Genomic DNA, 17855 nt, shown 5'->3' on the forward strand with positions numbered 1-17855 from the left:
AGTCTACAGGGTAAAAACTAAACAATCTGGATAAGAGGAAAAAAAAAAAAAAGGATTTGTGGCATTTCTATGAGAAAATAAGAGATATTTTTTGTTCTGGTTTGGTTAAATCAGTGGAAGTTGCTTTATGATCAGTATCTGGAAAAAATAGACTATTTAATTAGCTTCCTAAAGTTCTCTAATCTCAAATTCTCAATTTCTGTTTGCATCTCAGTCGTACTTTTGAGCTGGAACAGTTTGAATGGGGATAAAGAGAGAGATTTAGCCGAATCTCCTGTTGATAACCTAATGCCCACACTGATCTCACTATATTTTTATCAAATTCATTGGATTAAAAAAAATAAATTTAATCTTGAAATTGAACCAAAATATAAAGGAGACTTTATATAACCGGAGAACAGTCGTTTTCTTTGCATACAGCACTATTCCCAAACAATAAATGGAAAAACAAGTGTGTTCACACAGAACTTGCCTGTGTCATAATGAATTGTGTTGTGCTTTTTATAAAGAAAGAAGAGGTCCAGAGGCTAGAGAATTCCAAAATTTCCATTTTTTTCTTTCCAGTAGATACACCTGTTATAATGGGGACCACGTATATTAAAAATCACTGAAGAGAAATCAAAACATTCATCTTTCATTAGAGAACAGATATATTTGACCATGTGTGAATTCTTTAAAGTGATGTTGAAAGTGAAGAATATTCTATTTCTATCAAATATTTCTTCTTTGTTATATAAAGGAAAGTTTACGTGTATAGAAGTCCGATTTCACCTTGAGAGGCAGATGGGTTACTATCTCATCCAGATGTACATCCCAAGTCTCTTGATTGTCATTCTCTCCTGGGTGTCATTTTGGATCAATATGGATGCAGCTCCAGCCAGAGTGGCTTTAGGCATAACAACCGTACTGACCATGACAACACAAAGCTCAGGTTCACGAGCATCTCTTCCAAAGGTACGCAGAATTTCCTTTGTTTCTACCACATCAGTACAAAGTCACAATGCTATATGACAAACAAACACTTTCAGTCAACCTTATGTGTTTTACTTATTAGCATTTATGCATTTTCTAAAGAAGATAAGTAACTTTGAAATATTTAGGGTTTTTCTGAGTCATGAATCAAATATATTTTATTTCTCTCCTGTCTCAACTATTTAGCCAACTGCATATCTACTAAATTCCATAAACCTGAGAAAGTGCTGAAAGGAACGTTATTCAGCACTACACAAATGCTGCTTAGCAGTTTATCCCTTTCCAGATCGCAGTATCTGATGACATGTTAGCAGACATGACTGAATTTCTAAAGGTCATAGATTCCAACCTGTTCTCAATTATATTCCTTTCCCAAAACCTGCCTACATTTTTAACTCAGTAGTTACAAATGCATTTACATTAAAATGTGGAAAAATGTGAATCTAAATAGCTTCAAACAATTGCATAAAGAACAGTTCACTATACTATATAAATAGCTTAAAGTATATTTCTGTGACTGACTGTTTAGGTTTCTGACTTGTCATTGCTTTAAAGGTTATTCCTTGACCATCTTCGTGTACCATTTCAGTTAATAGAAATAAAACATATACAATGAAAATACACAAAGTCCACTTCTGTATTAGCTTTAACATGGTATTATTACGTTGGTTAATTTTTTTTTCTAAGTAAAATAGATACTCCTAACAGAGTTCTTGCAAATCTGCACACAGAGAGGGAACAGGCTGTACTTTCCTACTTCAGATTATGTCCTGCAGTTGAGCTTGGCAACAAAAGATTGCAAGGAGTTAATCTGCTCTTTAATTGATGTTCAATACTTCCACTGTGTCAAAATTACAGGACTAATTTGAACTAATTTGAAAATTACAGGACTAATTAGCAGAGAATTAACATATCAGAGTTCTCCCATACCAGAGTCTATCTCCCATCTTCTAATTTCTATTCCAGGAACTTTAAATTGGATCCATTGTAATACAGCATTTCCCACTGATGCCACTATAACCTATTCTCTGGTTCTTTAGTATCATTCACAGATCTCAGTGGGACAAATGGATGAAGAGCATGTGCTTCATGTGGATTATTTAGCTTACAATAAAACACACAGTACACCATGAGGAACTGTTAATGACGTAAACAGCAAACACATTTTGTGAAAGACTACATTTAAAAAAAAAAAAAAACAACATTTAATGCTTATAGATTGAATTCTTGCCCTCTTATCATTTGGTTTTCGTTTTAAGTTTTGTTTGAGAAAAGTAGTGCTGGGAAGTGGAGATACTAATGTGCTTCCTCCTGACATGAAATACTAAACTTCACATCTGTGGTTTTAACGTATTCAGTCTTCTCTTCCTAGGTGTCATATGTCAAAGCAATTGACATCTGGATGGCTGTGTGTCTGCTCTTTGTATTTTCTGCACTTTTGGAGTATGCAGCTGTAAATTTTGTGTCGAGGCAGCATAAAGAACTTTTGCGATTCCGACGCAAGAGGAAGAAGAACAAGGTACAAGTAACAGTATTCACAAATTTCAGAGTCTGATAATGATTTATGCCAGAATATAGGGTTAATTTGGTAAACATACTGCAGCTTAAAGTGGCAATATAAATAAAATGGCAGCACAGAATGAAATTCACCATAGACAGAGGGTCACTACAAGGACTATGCACTGCATAAATTCAACTTGAATTCTCAAAAGAGGGATTAAGAGGGATTTAAATGAGGCATGGGCCATGTGGGAACCATCTGCACAAACACAAATTTCACTCTGTAAGAAAAGTTAGATTATACCTCAGTGGATGAATGTTACTGGTACTTGCAGCAGTTTGTACTACATAGAGATTCAATAATGTTTCCTAATGTCATTCTAGTATTCAGTTCAAATCCTTAAAAGCTGTGTTTCATGTTAATATTTTTAATACATGTAAATACTTATAAATGTTTAATACACATAAATACTTATTCAATTAATATTATTAGTGGAAGAACAAACATTCTACTTTAAAAGGATGAGAATGTGTTAATTTAGTGTAAATTGTTTATAAAACTAGTCAGAAACTTTAATACAGTAATGATTATTAACATTTATTTTATACCTGAATCTATCTAGACTACCAGTAAAATAAATCACTAGCAATGTGCAAAGTGAAACAGCTAAGTCTACAGGTTTGAATTCTGAAGTCTGCAGTTAAATCAAACAATAAGCAAAATTTCTTACAACAACATATAACTCCTACTTTTGATTTTTCAAGAAGTAAATATTTCTCCAACCTACTCATTAAATGAGCACCCACTACTGGTGGCATCCAGAGCCTTTGCACTGGCTTTCAGTCACTATCTAGAATAAAACTGTGGCTGAAAGTCTAACTGTAAAAACATGACAGTTCAGCCATTGTCCATTCTTGAAGACTTACCTCAATTTACTGCTTACATCACAAGGAAAAGACATTTTACAGATTGTCTCCCTTTTACTTAGAAGATATTGAAATCTGTAAGTCTATAAAACCTACCTAAGGAGTCCCTGCTAGCAAGACTCCATGTTAAAAGATAGGCTGGACAGTCAAATGAAAATGACATTTTCATACATTTGCCTGTTCCAATGTGTCGAGTCCTAGACTTCTTCAGGTCCAGAGAGAAACTCAAGTGCCATAGCCTAGAGGATGATTCAGACTGCATGTACCTGCTTTCAACATTTGTCCCTGTGAAAAATGTGCTTTTTTTCTTTCAGCTGACAGTAGCAGAAAAAACGCTTTCTGAAACATGTAGGAGGAAAGCAGCATTTTTGTGACAGGGTGTTTGCTTTTGAAATATGGCAGCTCTCTGAAAGCTGCTTAGGGGAATAGGGGGAATGGGACTACTGAGGATTATCAGGCAGGGAGCAGGTGAGCCACAACAAATCCATCATGTATCAAATGCGAACACCTATGGTGAGTGATATGTGTCACAGTGTCTTCCAGATTTCAGGTAAATTTACCATATTCAAATTCAGTGAAATAATTTCACTTCCTTAAATACCTGTCCATTATCATAATTGAAGGGTTAGAAACTGCAGGTAATATTACCTTCCTTTCTCAGAATCAAACCAAATCTCTTTCCAGCCCTCCCTAGCATGATTTCAAACTCAGCAAAGACAATCAGCAGTCACAATCAATGAAATTTCAGCCTAGAGGTATGGTAGGAAGGATCCACAATATACAAAGCACTTCTAAGGAAAGATCACTTAATAAAAAAGTATCCCCATGAATATTCTCATTGACTTAAGTGGTTTGTCCAGTCAGTGAATCTCATATTGATATTTTTTAATTCACACTTTAAAGTTCTTATTTTAATTTTACATTTCATTAGACATTAGTCTTCTAGCTTCAGGTAGGTTGCCTGCTTAGTTCTCACAAAATGAAAGGATTAGATTTAGTAACTCCAAGGTCTACAATAAAGTATCGAGTACATCCCTTTAGATTCTGAAGAATGAAGACATGCATTTCAATACTTTACTTCATATCATACCCAGGTGAGGGTATTAACTATCTTCAGAGGTATATGCCGTTCCCTTCCTCCCTCTGTCTATATGTTTCATTATGAGACAGGTTTCTCAGCCTAAATTTACCAAAAAATTCTGTGTTCCCATGAAAGCTTATGATTTTGAGAAACAGTTTTCTGAAAAGGTTAATTTAACTGTACCATTCTCCACTGACTCCAGTTCTGTGTAGAGCTAGAGCCGCTGGCCAGAGTTAGCCTTTGAGAATACACCTTCTCAGACTCTAAAGACAGCTCAGCTAATTGCTTCTCTTTTTCTCAGTTTTATTAAACCATTCCTTGAACAAGTATCCTAGAACTTGAAACATTACAGCATGAAGATTTCATCTCTTACAAAAAATCGGAGTGCATCTTAACCCTCTGGTATACAAATAATAAATTATGTCTTACGGGTTAAAGAAATAAGTTAGTAACTAGCTTTCCTTATCACAAATGTTATTTATTCACCACAATTTCTAACATGTAGGCCGTGGGACTGTAAGTCAAATTTACTTGTGTTTCCCTCCTCTTTCGTCTCTTTCAAAGGCAGTGACTACAGCTCATGATTATAAAGTTTTGTATGTGTTTGTTATCCCTTTGGACTTAGTCAAGTAGCCACTGGCTCTCAGGAATTAGATTGTATTGACTTCTTACATTGCCATGTGTAAAGAAATGTTAATTTGACCACAAAGTCAAATACCACAGTCAAAGAATTTAGGTTAAAAGGCTGTGTTTAAAATGAACTTCAGGGGCTTCCTTGAACATTAAATCCTATTTCTTTTCAAAGTGAAAACTGCTATTCTATTCAGTATTTATGTCCAAGTAAATTAGAGAGAGAAAGAAAAGCTAGGTTAACTTATTAGACTTTCTCATCCTATATTCTTACCATCTTGGGACATTTTACAAGGATTAGGTTTTTCTACCAGGAGAATTCCAAGTGATGAATACAGAATTTTTTTGAACTGGCATTTTATCTGCAAGCGTACAAGAAAATTTCTAGTGATTTGACTGTCTTTCTAAAGTCCAAAAATAAATGGGTTTGGAAATGTTTCATTTCAGATGTAAGTTAACAGAAGAGAACATGTATGAATAATATCTAATTACAACAGGGTAGCTGAAGAACTTCCCAAGTCTATTTTCTTTGTAATTAAAAAGACATACCTCTTGCAAGAAATCTCTACTTTGCACAGGTAACCCTAGCAATGGTCAGACGATTGAATTTAGGTGCTGGAATGCCCTCAGGAGATCAATGAATCCATTTTCCTGATCTAAGTCAGGATCAGTTATACCTAATCCATCCCAGTCATAAAAATTCCACAAGGTCCCGTGTGATCTATTCAAATGGTTTAGAAAGTTGTTTACTCATGCCTTTTTTAGCCTCTCATGGCTTGTCTAGGAAGGACACAAAGAACAGTCTACTTCATTCCTATATGTAGCCATTTGCACATTTCCATTCAATCTTCTTTTCTTTAAAAATTCCCAGCTGGTACAGTCTTTTGTGAGTTTGGTGGGTTTGTTTGTTTGTTTGTTTGTTTGTTTGTTTGTTTGTTTTTCTCATTGTCATTCTCCTTCCCTGGAAGTTCTCCTTGTAAGTCCATCTAATTCCTCAAAACTGTGTTTGCAACATGGAGCCAGTGACAGTTGAGAGCAGCTGAAGGAGCCCGAGATGCAAGTGGTACATTTGTTTATCCAGACTGGTTTGCTATTTGCCTTTTCAACAACAGTATGGTATTGACCCATATTATAACTGTGACCTTTCTTACAGCCAGGTCTTTTTCCAGAACTGCTGCAGAGTCATTCACTTTCCATCTTATGTTTGTGAAGCTGATTATTTCTGGCTAAATGTAGTACCTTGTATTTGCACCTACCAACTCTCCTCCTGTATTTTTCAGACTCTTTGTCCAAATAATTTAATTCAATTTTAACTGCTTTTCCTAGGTTGGAGTCTCTCATAATTTTTTATCAAAACTATGGGCTATTCCTCTCAGTGCTGATTAAAAACACAGGAGAACTGAAATCTCTCTCTTAAAAGCATGTCACTGAACCTGGATAAAAAACCCTGCAGTGCATGAGTGTAGCAAACAAAATAAGAGTTGCTGAGTTTTATGAAATATTATACAGTCATACAAAATGCAATTATGTACAGAGCTATATCAAAACATTTTGGCATCCCAAACTCATCTATCTTTCCCATTTTCCTCATGCTTTTCCCACCTACACTCACTGCCTCTTTTTCACACCATCTAGTATGTTTGCAGCCTCCCTTCCCAGACAACAGTAACAGCAGCTTCAAAGGCGATTCTTAGGTATAACTGCGCCCTCTGGCTACCGTTTTGTAGTTGTAAGTATAGACCTCGCTCGATGATACCGAATAACTGAAAGACAAAACTTTCAGAGACACAATCCAATTTGCACAGAATGAACAAAAATTTTGAAGTGTCTGGGATTGTGTAATAAATAAAACCTGATATTGCAACATAATATGCAACCTATTCATTGCTGTTTTCCAATAGACATCACAATAGGAATAGGAGATTTTTCAAAAGGGTCCAATTTCTTTATGATTACACAAATGATATAATGAATCTGGAGAACAGGGGAATTTTGGTTTCCACTTTGAGACTTCATTTGGTAGTCAGTATGTGACATGTGCTTTTGTTCTGTCAGAGAAAGAAATCTGTCCAATGAACACAACTCTTTCACAAATAATTACTAATGTGCTGGAAAGATTCCTTTGGAATGAATGAATATTACTAATTCATTCACAGTTACACTCCTTTTGGTCTTGAAAGACAAAATGAAAAAAAATGGCAGAATTCAAAGTCATACAGGAATCCTGAAACATACGTATAACCAATGATCAATGCTTTTTCTTAGTTGCATTAACACTGTACAGGGAAAAAAAAACAACTGTGTACATATACTGAATAGCACTTTGACTTTAGATTAACTTTTAATATATTTAGTTTTCAGAAGTAGTAAATCTTTCAAATCTATTTTCAAAAATCTAAAGATCACTGTATCTTTAGTGAGGAAAATAGACATGCAAACTAGATTGTCTTTAATGGTAATCACACCTTTTTTCTTTTGTTTTCTTTTTGGTCAACCCATCCGTTTTGCTGAAAGTATTTTGAGGGAGTTCTTGATGGAAATGAAATCAGTGAATCATTGCAGCATAGCAATGGCTTGAGATGTACAGGACCTATAGACGGGACTTTGCCTCAAATCTACAGTACAAATTTAAGGGTAAACTATGAAGAAGATGTCCCATTTGTCATAATGTGATATCCAATCATTAACAGAGGCCCTGTCCTTTTGTCTGAAATAATGTCTTCCCATGTGAACTCCATATGCCTTCATTTCTACATGTATGTGATGACGTGAAATGTTGACAAAGGTACCTGTCTTGTTAATTTCTTAATCCATTTTGATCTGTATAAATCTGAATTAAACGTAGTATTAAAATTTTACTGTCTGCAACTTCAAAGGAACATTGACCTTGGTTCAAGGAGAAATTGGTTGTTACTAGACCAACATTTAAAATAAAGCTGTTTGTAGTGCAAAACAATTGAATAACATTTTTCTTCTCAAAAGTGAACAGTAAAAAAATATAGTGTTCAAATAACCAAAGCCAAGGCTTCAAGTACATTTTCAAGCTGTTACTACAACCTACAGTCAAAAGGCTAAGATCTTTTCAGCCCTTGATGCATATTACTCCTCAAGAGAAATGTATTATTAAATATATGGACAGAAAACAGCGTGGTCACAGGACCACAGAAAATGACAGCTTTCCAGTACTTTATAGCTAAGTATTTTGTAGAACAATACCGATATGAATATAAACTAATTGAAATTATTTCCTTCAGGCCTCCAAAGAATTCTAACTTTCTACATAAAAAATGTTATAAAAATTTATTTTCATTCTTGCATTACAGTAATTTAAATAGAAATTATAAAGTATTTATATATATCTGTATGCAGAATAACTTTCAGGTTGTTAATTCCAAAGCCATAGGTATGAAAAGCTCATTCATATTGAACCTTTATTAAAGTTCATTCATAATGAGATTTTAAAAGCCTTATCAAAAATCAAATAAGAAATCATTCATTTTAGTTTCTTTAGTGATGATGCACTAAACAAATACACAAAAGACCAACAAAAATAGTAAAGCTTCTTTATTACATGGAAAAAAAAATCAACAAAAATGCAGGACTTTTTCAGGAATCTTCATTGTGCAGATTCTCAGCTGGGACATACAGGATACTTCCATTAGATGTGTTCAACACCCGTGAACTCAGACACGTGCATTATGAGAAATATTTCTAGTCAAAATGAGCCAAGTCACTGACATTTTATAATACCTTCTAAAAAGCACTCAAAAGTCAATATCAATTATAGTAACTGCATCTTTCCTGCTAGGCACAAGCAAGCTCAGGCATGAACCAAATTAATATTTTTTTCTGCATTATGAACCTGCTGGAAAACTTGAAGAACCACATTTTGGGTATTCCAGCTGTTACCCCAGAAAAAAAATAATGGTGGTACCTGGCATGTTACAATGGTCCAGGAGGTGCCCTTTCCTGCATATTCATTAGCCCTGGCACTTTGGTCTGACTTGGCAAGCTCCAACCATCCTTCCTGCCCTCATGGAGACACCATTCATCTGACACTGGACAGAAATGCTAGAATCCTAGAGGGACCTCCACATCACTTCCCCAACCAAAGAGAGCATTTCCAAGCCTTGCTTACAGACTAAATTCAGGATGTCTGCAAGCAATAATATAAGCAGGTTCCTGGCCTTTAAAACCATTCTAAGGAATCCACCAATTCAGGCAAGCATAGAACAGAGATAGTAAATTCTTAGTGTATGGTGCCTCATCCTGAAAACACACCCAACTGAAATCTTCTATGCAGAAGAATTATTATCTGTTTGACCCTGTGCAATCCTAAGCATTTTTTTTTCTGGAGAAGCATGAAAAGATTTAAATCTTGAATCGTATGTATGAAAGTGTTTAAATGGCAAGGTTAGTGCAAATTTTCACAGTCCATATATTTGTAGCTTCTGTTAACTGGAATATAACACTACAACTCTTAAAGAATGCAACTACTGTAAATATATTATTTCCCATTTCTGACAGGAGCAGAACACTGTTGTAGTAATTATATTTTGTTTTATCACGTCATCAAATAATGATCCCATCATTTTGTATTTCTGTTATTCATTTCCGCATTGAAGTCAGTCAGTAATTTTTCCTCCTCCTTTATTTCATGTTAATTTTTCTTTATTTTTGTTTTTTATGGGATAATTCTAATACAGATTTGAAGTATGGTAGTTTCAGTGAACTATATTAGTCTATAAGTATATTCAATTTACATATATGAAAACCTATTGCAGTTGGGTGATAACTACAGTTCTCCTGGATGCTCATTCTGATTGCTGACTAGTTCACTTCAAACTTTGTAATTGATATGTATTGTTTTGTAGATAACTTAATCAACTAATATTGATAATAAAAATGGAATATTTTTAAACAGAGTAATTAACAATGGTTCTTCTAGCAAGTACAACTCGATCAAAACTACAAATATGTTCAGAATTAATTCCCATTCCATAACATTTTCAGATGTTCCAAATGCCACAGGCATTTTCCACATGAAAGAATTGCATTTATTGAGAAATTACATTTGTACAAAGTACGAGCTTTAAATAAATCAAAAATGCTTCAGAATTATTGAACTGAAACACTAATTATTTGACTTGCTTTACTAAATATTTTTTTACCCTTTTATTATTTTAAGCCAGGAAGAGCTTCAAAATATAAAAAATTCTCTTACAAAAGGAAAATTGACTGCTGATCAATTATTTTTTTAATACTTGTGGAAATCATTTTTCCAAAACACTTGTTTAAGAAATAACATATACACAACAGTTTGCCATACTTCATAAAAGCCTGGGATCCTAAAGCAACTAGGCTAAATGAGACATGAAAAATAGGAAATCCTGGATTTAAATCAGTATTTAAAAAATTGTGAATGCCACCAAAATCACATGACTGTCCTTGAATCACTTACATACTGAAGGAATACATTGCAATATATGTCAGAGTCAAATTTGGCCCTGCCTTCACAGTGTATGTACCCCTTATTTGTTGCATTTGTACCTCCTTTATTACTTGAGACTACCTAGAACTAGGTAAAAAGAAGTACAAAATGTGTTTCCAGACAGAAGTCACATTCTTGAAATGCATGCTATGAAAAGATGTATATCTTCAGACCTTCTACTTTTTTTTCTGTGCCACCTGATTGAAAACCACTTTCTTTTACAGATCCCTGAATTCAGAATGTCTTTGCCTGTTCTCTGAATTAGCAGAATGATTCAGAAGAAAAATCTGGCCTTTAGCTTTCGTACACTTTGTTTTAAACTAAGACACTTTACATACTATTCTCTTTATCTGATGTATTCACAGGAAACAGCAGAAATAAGGCATATAGACAAAATTAACTAAACATACAAAGACCAAATAGGCAGAATCCTTGCTAATATAATGAACATGAACATCATTAATGCTTGTATGATGAGTATCTCTAGAGACCAGGATCCCATTTTGCTAAGCAATTTATAGAGTTAACGTCTGTTCTCTAAAAGACCAGTGTGAAGTTTACCCAGTTGAAGACTGCATATATGTACTGTAAATTGGGAAGCTTAAACCAAATCAGAAGTGGTGTGCCTGATTACCACTAGTTTATTATGCTTTCTCTTTTCTCTAAATAGATTACAGAATCTATAAACAAATAGGAAAATTCTTTGCTTGTTAAACCTGCTGTGATATTTTTGACAGACACTGATAGGGCTGAAACTTCAACCAGTTTAGATAAATCGTGGATTCAAAAAGTCACTGAGGTAATGGTGCAACACTTGCTATTTAGCAGCTGGTAAGATTTCTGTAAATAAAAAAATAAACAACTTCTTGTTTGTTTTTTTTTTTCCCCAACAGGATGATGATGCGAGGGAAAGTCAATTTAGCTTTACAGCATATGGAATGGGCCCATGTATGCAAGCAAAAGATGGAGTGGCACAAAAGGGGCCAAATAATCCTGTTCAAGCTGCACCAAAAAGCACTGATGAGATGAGAAAGGTATTCATCGACCGGGCCAAGAAGATAGACACAATATCCAGAGCTTGTTTCCCATTAGCCTTTCTGATTTTCAATATTTTTTACTGGGTAATTTACAAAATCATCAGGCATGAGGACATCCACCAGTAACAACATTAACACTTGCAGCACATGCAGATCTGGCTGCCATGTTCACCAAGAGGCTTTCTGTTAGAAATGCACATCAGAGGGGTGATTGAGAGAGTTAAAACCATTGAAGGTTTGGACTGCAATGTCCAGTCACAATAGAATGGAAGAATGACACCCTGAGAAGATACATCTGCTATTGCAAACTTTTTGTGTCAAACTAAATATTAACAATTTTTCATTGTAAATCACACTCTACTGAAGCTTTACTGCCAAGTGTTTATAAATATTGTTACATAGTGGTATAACTGTACAGTACTCTTTGATGTTCCTTAATTTTTTAATTCTGGTGTATTTTTAATTAAAAAAAAAAAAAAAAATGGAGCCAGAATAGCCTAGGTAGATCTCACAGTATTACAGAACAGTTTAGTATTTGTAACCTTTATTTCAATTTTACAAAATAATGAAAAATTGCTGATTTGAGGTTACAGTCTTAAGGACTTTTTCTTAAGAACAGTACCTGTGGTTTTGCAATGTGCACATTTGACACATTTATGTTATATAAGTTATTCAATGTACTTCATATTACCGTTCCCCTGGAAGGTGTCTATTGACAGAATCTCAGACAGCACAATCTACAGCCTAATAGTCTGCATATCACATGGCAAATATATTCAAATTTGTAAAGTATTGATTCCTGCAGAGGTTTGTTTGTTTTTTTTTCTTTTAATTACCTACATTGTGATAACCAAAACTTACAATATTTTTCATCCTTTTTATATTTTTGAAGGTTTTTTTCTCAATTGATAAAACTCATATCATTTGTGAAATAGACAAACTACACGAAAATTTTTCAATGCTTCATTTTGATTCAATGCAAAGAGATCTTTAACCAAAACTAAAAGCATATAGTCAACTGCTTCACTGAAACATTTGGAGGATAAGTACAGCTGTGTTTATGCACATTTATCTCCTATATGTTACATACAGGAAGCTTAATTTATGAATATATCAAGTTTTCTGGCTCATTCTTTGAAGTATATTGATATGACTTAGATACTGGTTAAGAAGCACTTCACAATTTTGAAAAAACAGGCAGCTCTTCTGAAAGATTAAAAAGGATCTGGATGGTCTTTCAAATTTACTGTACTTCACATTAATAAATAGGAGAACAACTACGAAAACTACTACAAATATTTTACTTGTTTAGGATTAAATAGGTCATACTACTTGCTTTGAATTGTAACACAATAGATCACAATTAAGGCATAGCTTGTAGGCAAGAGTGCTTACTTTCCCCAGTCTTGCCTACTGAAAAACAAAAACATCCTAAGATATGGAAATCTGACATTTAGAATTACTAGATACCTTAAGTTGAGTAGCTGAGGCTGTTTCTCACTGCAAAATATTTTTATTTTGAACATTTTAAACTTTTGGTTTGTTTTTGCTCAGAATGTGCACACAAAAGCAAAATCAGCTGGAGGCAAACATCTGGTGCACTGCCAAAGGCACGGTGCCTATGAAGTAACAGAAGCAATGTAACTCTGCACAGAGGACTATAACATAGCAACCTTGGGTTTGGTTGAGTTTGCTGCTGTTTTCTTCCAAGGATTAGTTAGAGAGATTCTAAAATATTAGCTCTCAGATTTTGTTTAGCTGAAAGAAGCTGTATAATCCTCCTTTATTTTAAAACAGTACTGTTTTTTTTTCTAATTTTGCTTCAGTTATGAGCTGAAATTAATTCAAGTCACTTTAAATAATTATTGTCTGCTGAGGATGTGTCTTGTTTTTGTCGATTTCTTCATGTGCATCTTCAAAAAAATCCTGTTTACTTATGAAGGTATTCATCCATGTGAGGGGGCATCATGAACTAATGGGTGACATTTCAGTTGAGTTATATTAATCTCTCTCAAAGTTATCATAGCTGTATTGTGTGAATTATCTTTCAGTTCTTCTTTCTTTCTAAAATGGCTGAATAAAGAATTATTAATTGAAGAGGTAAGTGCATAAAAAATGCTGGCCAGATCAGAATAACTCCCAGTTGTTCTAATTTATAACACTTGAGTACCTGGTTCACATTGCCTCTTTCCCAATTATGCAATAGTCTGTTGCTCTCAGACACGTAGTACTTCCTTGTTTTGAAAACAAATTTGAGTAAGGCAGAGCTAAATAAATTTATCTCTAATTTTCTTCTCCACTCTTTAGCATGGAAAAGGTCCATGGTCTCAAACAGAGAAATTAGATAGGAAATCTTGAAAGTGATAAATGAGAGATTGGATTACAACACTGTCAAAATGTAACAGGGAGTCAAAAGGAATGTAAATTGTTAAGCAAAAAGGACAAGATCCTTCATTCATATATGAGCCTGTTACCTCAGCGAGAGGGAAGAACCCTTGTGCCACATTTCTCTTTGAATAGAGTATGCTAATCTGAGGAAAAATTACAGCACATAGCATATATAAAACGAAAACCACATATCTACATTATCATTCTGTTCTGGCCTCCCTAATAGCTTGTTACAAATATTTTCTATCTAAAATAAATGAGGCCTGTAGATTTAATGATGGGACCTAGTGCCCAGTGTTGTCTGCCAGGATTCATCTCTTCAGCCATGTGCTATGGTGAGAAAGTATATCCCTTCCTCTATGTAACTGTGTTTCCCTTTCATAGCCATTCTTGTATTGGGAAGTTGAGCATATCCTACATTTATACTGAAAATGTATATATAATGGACAATCTTCTAACAGGGCACATTGAAAATAAAGGTTATTAAATATTTTTAAAATATCATGAAAACTCTACAGTGTTGCTGGAATATTATTTTATTTAGCAATCATTGATAACAAAAACATTTCAGAGGGGAAAAGGAAAAAATGGTTCAATGATGATGTTTTCAAATGCACATAACATTTGGCATATCATCCTGCTGCCCTCAGGTAAGTAAAGATTTTCTGTTTTGATGGAATGGAAACAAGATCTCTGATGGTTTTGTGGTTTTACTGGAACCATAACAGTTGCCAAAGTAACAGCCCCTGCAGTCCACTAAATAACATGTTTTTTAAAAGAAAGCAGAAGTTAATATTTTAATTTCATTTAGATTATTCCTAAATGACTTAGTATAAAGTCACGTGGTAAAGAAAAAGAGAGATGCAATTTGAGATCTTAAGAAACTTAAAGGTATAACTGCTTGCTATTCACCACTGACTAGAGGAAACGTCCAAAAATGCCAGCAGGCATGCCAGCCCTCTGTATGAAGCTAAAATCAACAGCTATCATCCTCAGCTATGATTAGTGTAGGAGATGATACTTTTGTAACTGTATAATGAAATAGCAGGGAATAACATTGAGAAGCAAGAAATGAAAGGTACTTTGCAGTATTTATCAGACTGCAATACTTACACTACAGTCCTGTGAAAAAGGCAGAGGAGAGGCAGAAAAATAATCATCAGAATTAACGCTCGACGCAGATGCTACCTAGCAGGGCTTCTGCTACATCTAATAAAGACCCCCTTCATTAAGTTGAAGTAGACAGCTACCTCAACATACTGTCACTGAACCTGGGCTCTGCAGAGTACAGGTCCTTAGCAAAACCGCACAAGAAGCCTTCTTGTAAGCACAACCCCTATATGACAGGCTAAGGCAGCTGTGCCCCAAGTCATTGCTCACCAGCGATGCAGACTCTGTGCTGTCCAGGTTGTGTTTTTGTGGTCTCTGTAGATCAGCCCTGTATTTCAAAATACTGGCACCAGAAGATCACTGCAACACAACGAAAACGGAAACTGTAGGATCTGGAGGAATTCCCCAATAACACAGCTACCAAAGAGCTGACACAGTCACCATGAAGTTGAAAGAAGGAAGAATGAGGCATCCTTACTACTTTTCCCCATCCTCCAGTATCCTCGCCATAGGTACAGTTGTTCAGGAAGCAGTAGCTGCAGGGGGAAACAATTTATGTCAACTGCTGCAAAGTATATAGTCTCTTGGTACAGCAGTTTCTCCTGTATGGATAGAGAATTGGCTTCCACACCATCCACTTTCGTAATGGAAAGAGGAGCGCAGCAGGAAGGTACAGGATGACAAGCAGGGGCTGTACATAGCATAACAGGGACCACAGGGTGAGAAAAGTCCCAAATCAGTGCCTGGAACCTCTTATATCATGGTCTTTTCTTCCTGAACTAGAGATGTGGCCACTTGGAAGGCCAAAAACTATAAGACCTTGTGAGAGAATAAGAAAGGTCCCTTAGAGGTGTAGTAGATATACTCCACTACTACAGTATCAAACTTCTGCTTAAATTCTGAACAGCAAAATGCATTTTATTTTAATACTATATTCAAATATCAACAAAACAGGCTTGCATGTTAGAGGGCTGGCTTTTTTTCTCCATAATGCTGATAAACGATAAACTAGAGGAGGCTTGAAGAAGAAAGGGAAGAAAGAATACTAGTGTCTTACTATTTAGAATTTAGCTATTTTAACACCAAAATGAAACACATTCTACTTGCAAGGAGTTTTGACAGCAAGTACTATTATTTAAGCAGTTCGTGAAATTCAGGGAAAACAAGGGATTTAATTATTTTTTCAGCTCAATAATATATAGGTTTTCTTTGCATTCTGTTCATTAGAGTTTGTTCCACAACCTTTTTATAGGCTGCTTTATAAAGAGTCCTTTGTGATGTGTGAGAGATTATTCTGTTTACTCACTAGAAAGACTTACATGTAGGTGATTTAGATGTGCACTTTACATTTAAAGCGTAAGGTATTGCTTACACTTTGTACTATAATCCCTTACAGAACTGTAGGTTGATAATGTAGATAAAAATAGAATACAATATAATAATCTGTACAAAACCTTATATTTTTAACCGTAGGGAAAGATAAAAAGTCTTCCTTAACCTTAAATATATATATATACATATATATATTATTTTAAGCAATAATTTTCTATTAGATGGAAATTAATTTATTTATCCAGTTCCCAGCCCAAGCTGAGAAGGTTGGTTACAAAAGATAGGTGTACTTTATGTGCAACTTCTGCTCTCAGTTGAGCTATTATAGGAATTAATCTAACCCAACAGAGCAGAATTTGGCCTTAAACTGTGAAACTGCTGAATGAGCTCTTAATTCTTACAGTACCCCTGTGAGGTAGTTAAATAACTTTACCCACTTCTTACTGTACAATCCTGTGGTTATTTAGATGAGAACAATATCAGATCATCATGGCTTTTTTTCCTTTTTTGAGACAATTAAGAAGAAAAATACAAATCACAAGCTAAGCTACTTGTTACTAATAAAATGGGCATTCTGTTTTGGAGTTGTTATGAAAAAGGTGCCTTCAGGCAACACAAAACACCTGAAATGATGTTTAGCTTGGAAAGCTTGTGGAATCAAGTTATATTGCTAGAAGCAGTGGGTTAAATGCCAGAAAAATGTTGGCTCATCCTGTATTCTTGACATTCTTGAATATTACTGCACTTCTTCACTTTCATCTTTGTGAAATATGCAAAAAACATTTATTATGTTTGTATTTTAATGTATGACAGAGTGATGCTAACAGATGAAATGGACTAAAGTAGCTACTGATGTTCCATGAATGTGTAATTGTGAGCTGTATAAAAATAAATTGTGCCATAAGCTTTTGACATAAAGGTTCAACATAATATACAGTATTTTGTGTGTTAGTCATCTCAGCTTTTTAAAGGCTACAGCAAGAAAAAAAGAAAAAAACAATATGATAGTGTATTAATAAATTGTCTGTGAGTTTTCAGAATATTCTCATGTGAATTCTGTCTGATGTCAATTTACTCTAAAAGTACTTCCTTTTTGGTAAAGCTCTATAAATGTGTTGTGCATGGATTTGATTAAATTCCTTTCTATTGTATTATAGTATCATATTGCACTTAAACTGACATTCTCTGCAGACAGAAGTGTTAAAAGATGTGAAATTTATGGTGTCACCCATGTCATTGTAGATATTTTGTTCAAAAATAATAAATTTAACTTTTTTCAGAAACCATGCAATTACTTTAATGATATTTTATGCAACAGGTTTAAAGTCATAGGAGGGACTATAAACACCATAGGAAAAAAGGATTAAACCCTCAGCAGTAGTTAAGA

General features: G+C 34.5%; 1 protein-coding gene across 2 annotated transcripts in view; it reads left to right on the forward strand.

Annotated features, from left to right (window-relative positions):
* The window catches only part of GLRA3 (glycine receptor alpha 3), an 87943-nt gene extending 70192 nt beyond the window's left edge, over nucleotides 1-17751 (forward strand). The window contains exons 7-10 of one of the 2 annotated variants that reach the window (XM_065061322.1): nucleotides 740-954; nucleotides 2345-2491; nucleotides 7625-7744; nucleotides 11495-17751. In XM_065061322.1, the coding sequence (XP_064917394.1) occupies nucleotides 740-954; nucleotides 2345-2491; nucleotides 7625-7744; nucleotides 11495-11764 (752 nt within the window). In that variant the 3' untranslated portion in view covers nucleotides 11765-17751. The remainder of the gene's footprint in view (nucleotides 1-739; nucleotides 955-2344; nucleotides 2492-7624; nucleotides 7745-11494) is intronic. The other variant, XM_065061323.1, reaches the window with a different exon arrangement.
* Nucleotides 17752-17855: the final 104 nt, after the last annotated feature.

This window comes from Columba livia, chromosome 4 (assembly GCF_036013475.1).
Source record: "Columba livia isolate bColLiv1 breed racing homer chromosome 4, bColLiv1.pat.W.v2, whole genome shotgun sequence".
In the NCBI taxonomy this organism is placed as follows: Eukaryota; Metazoa; Chordata; class Aves; order Columbiformes; family Columbidae; genus Columba; species Columba livia.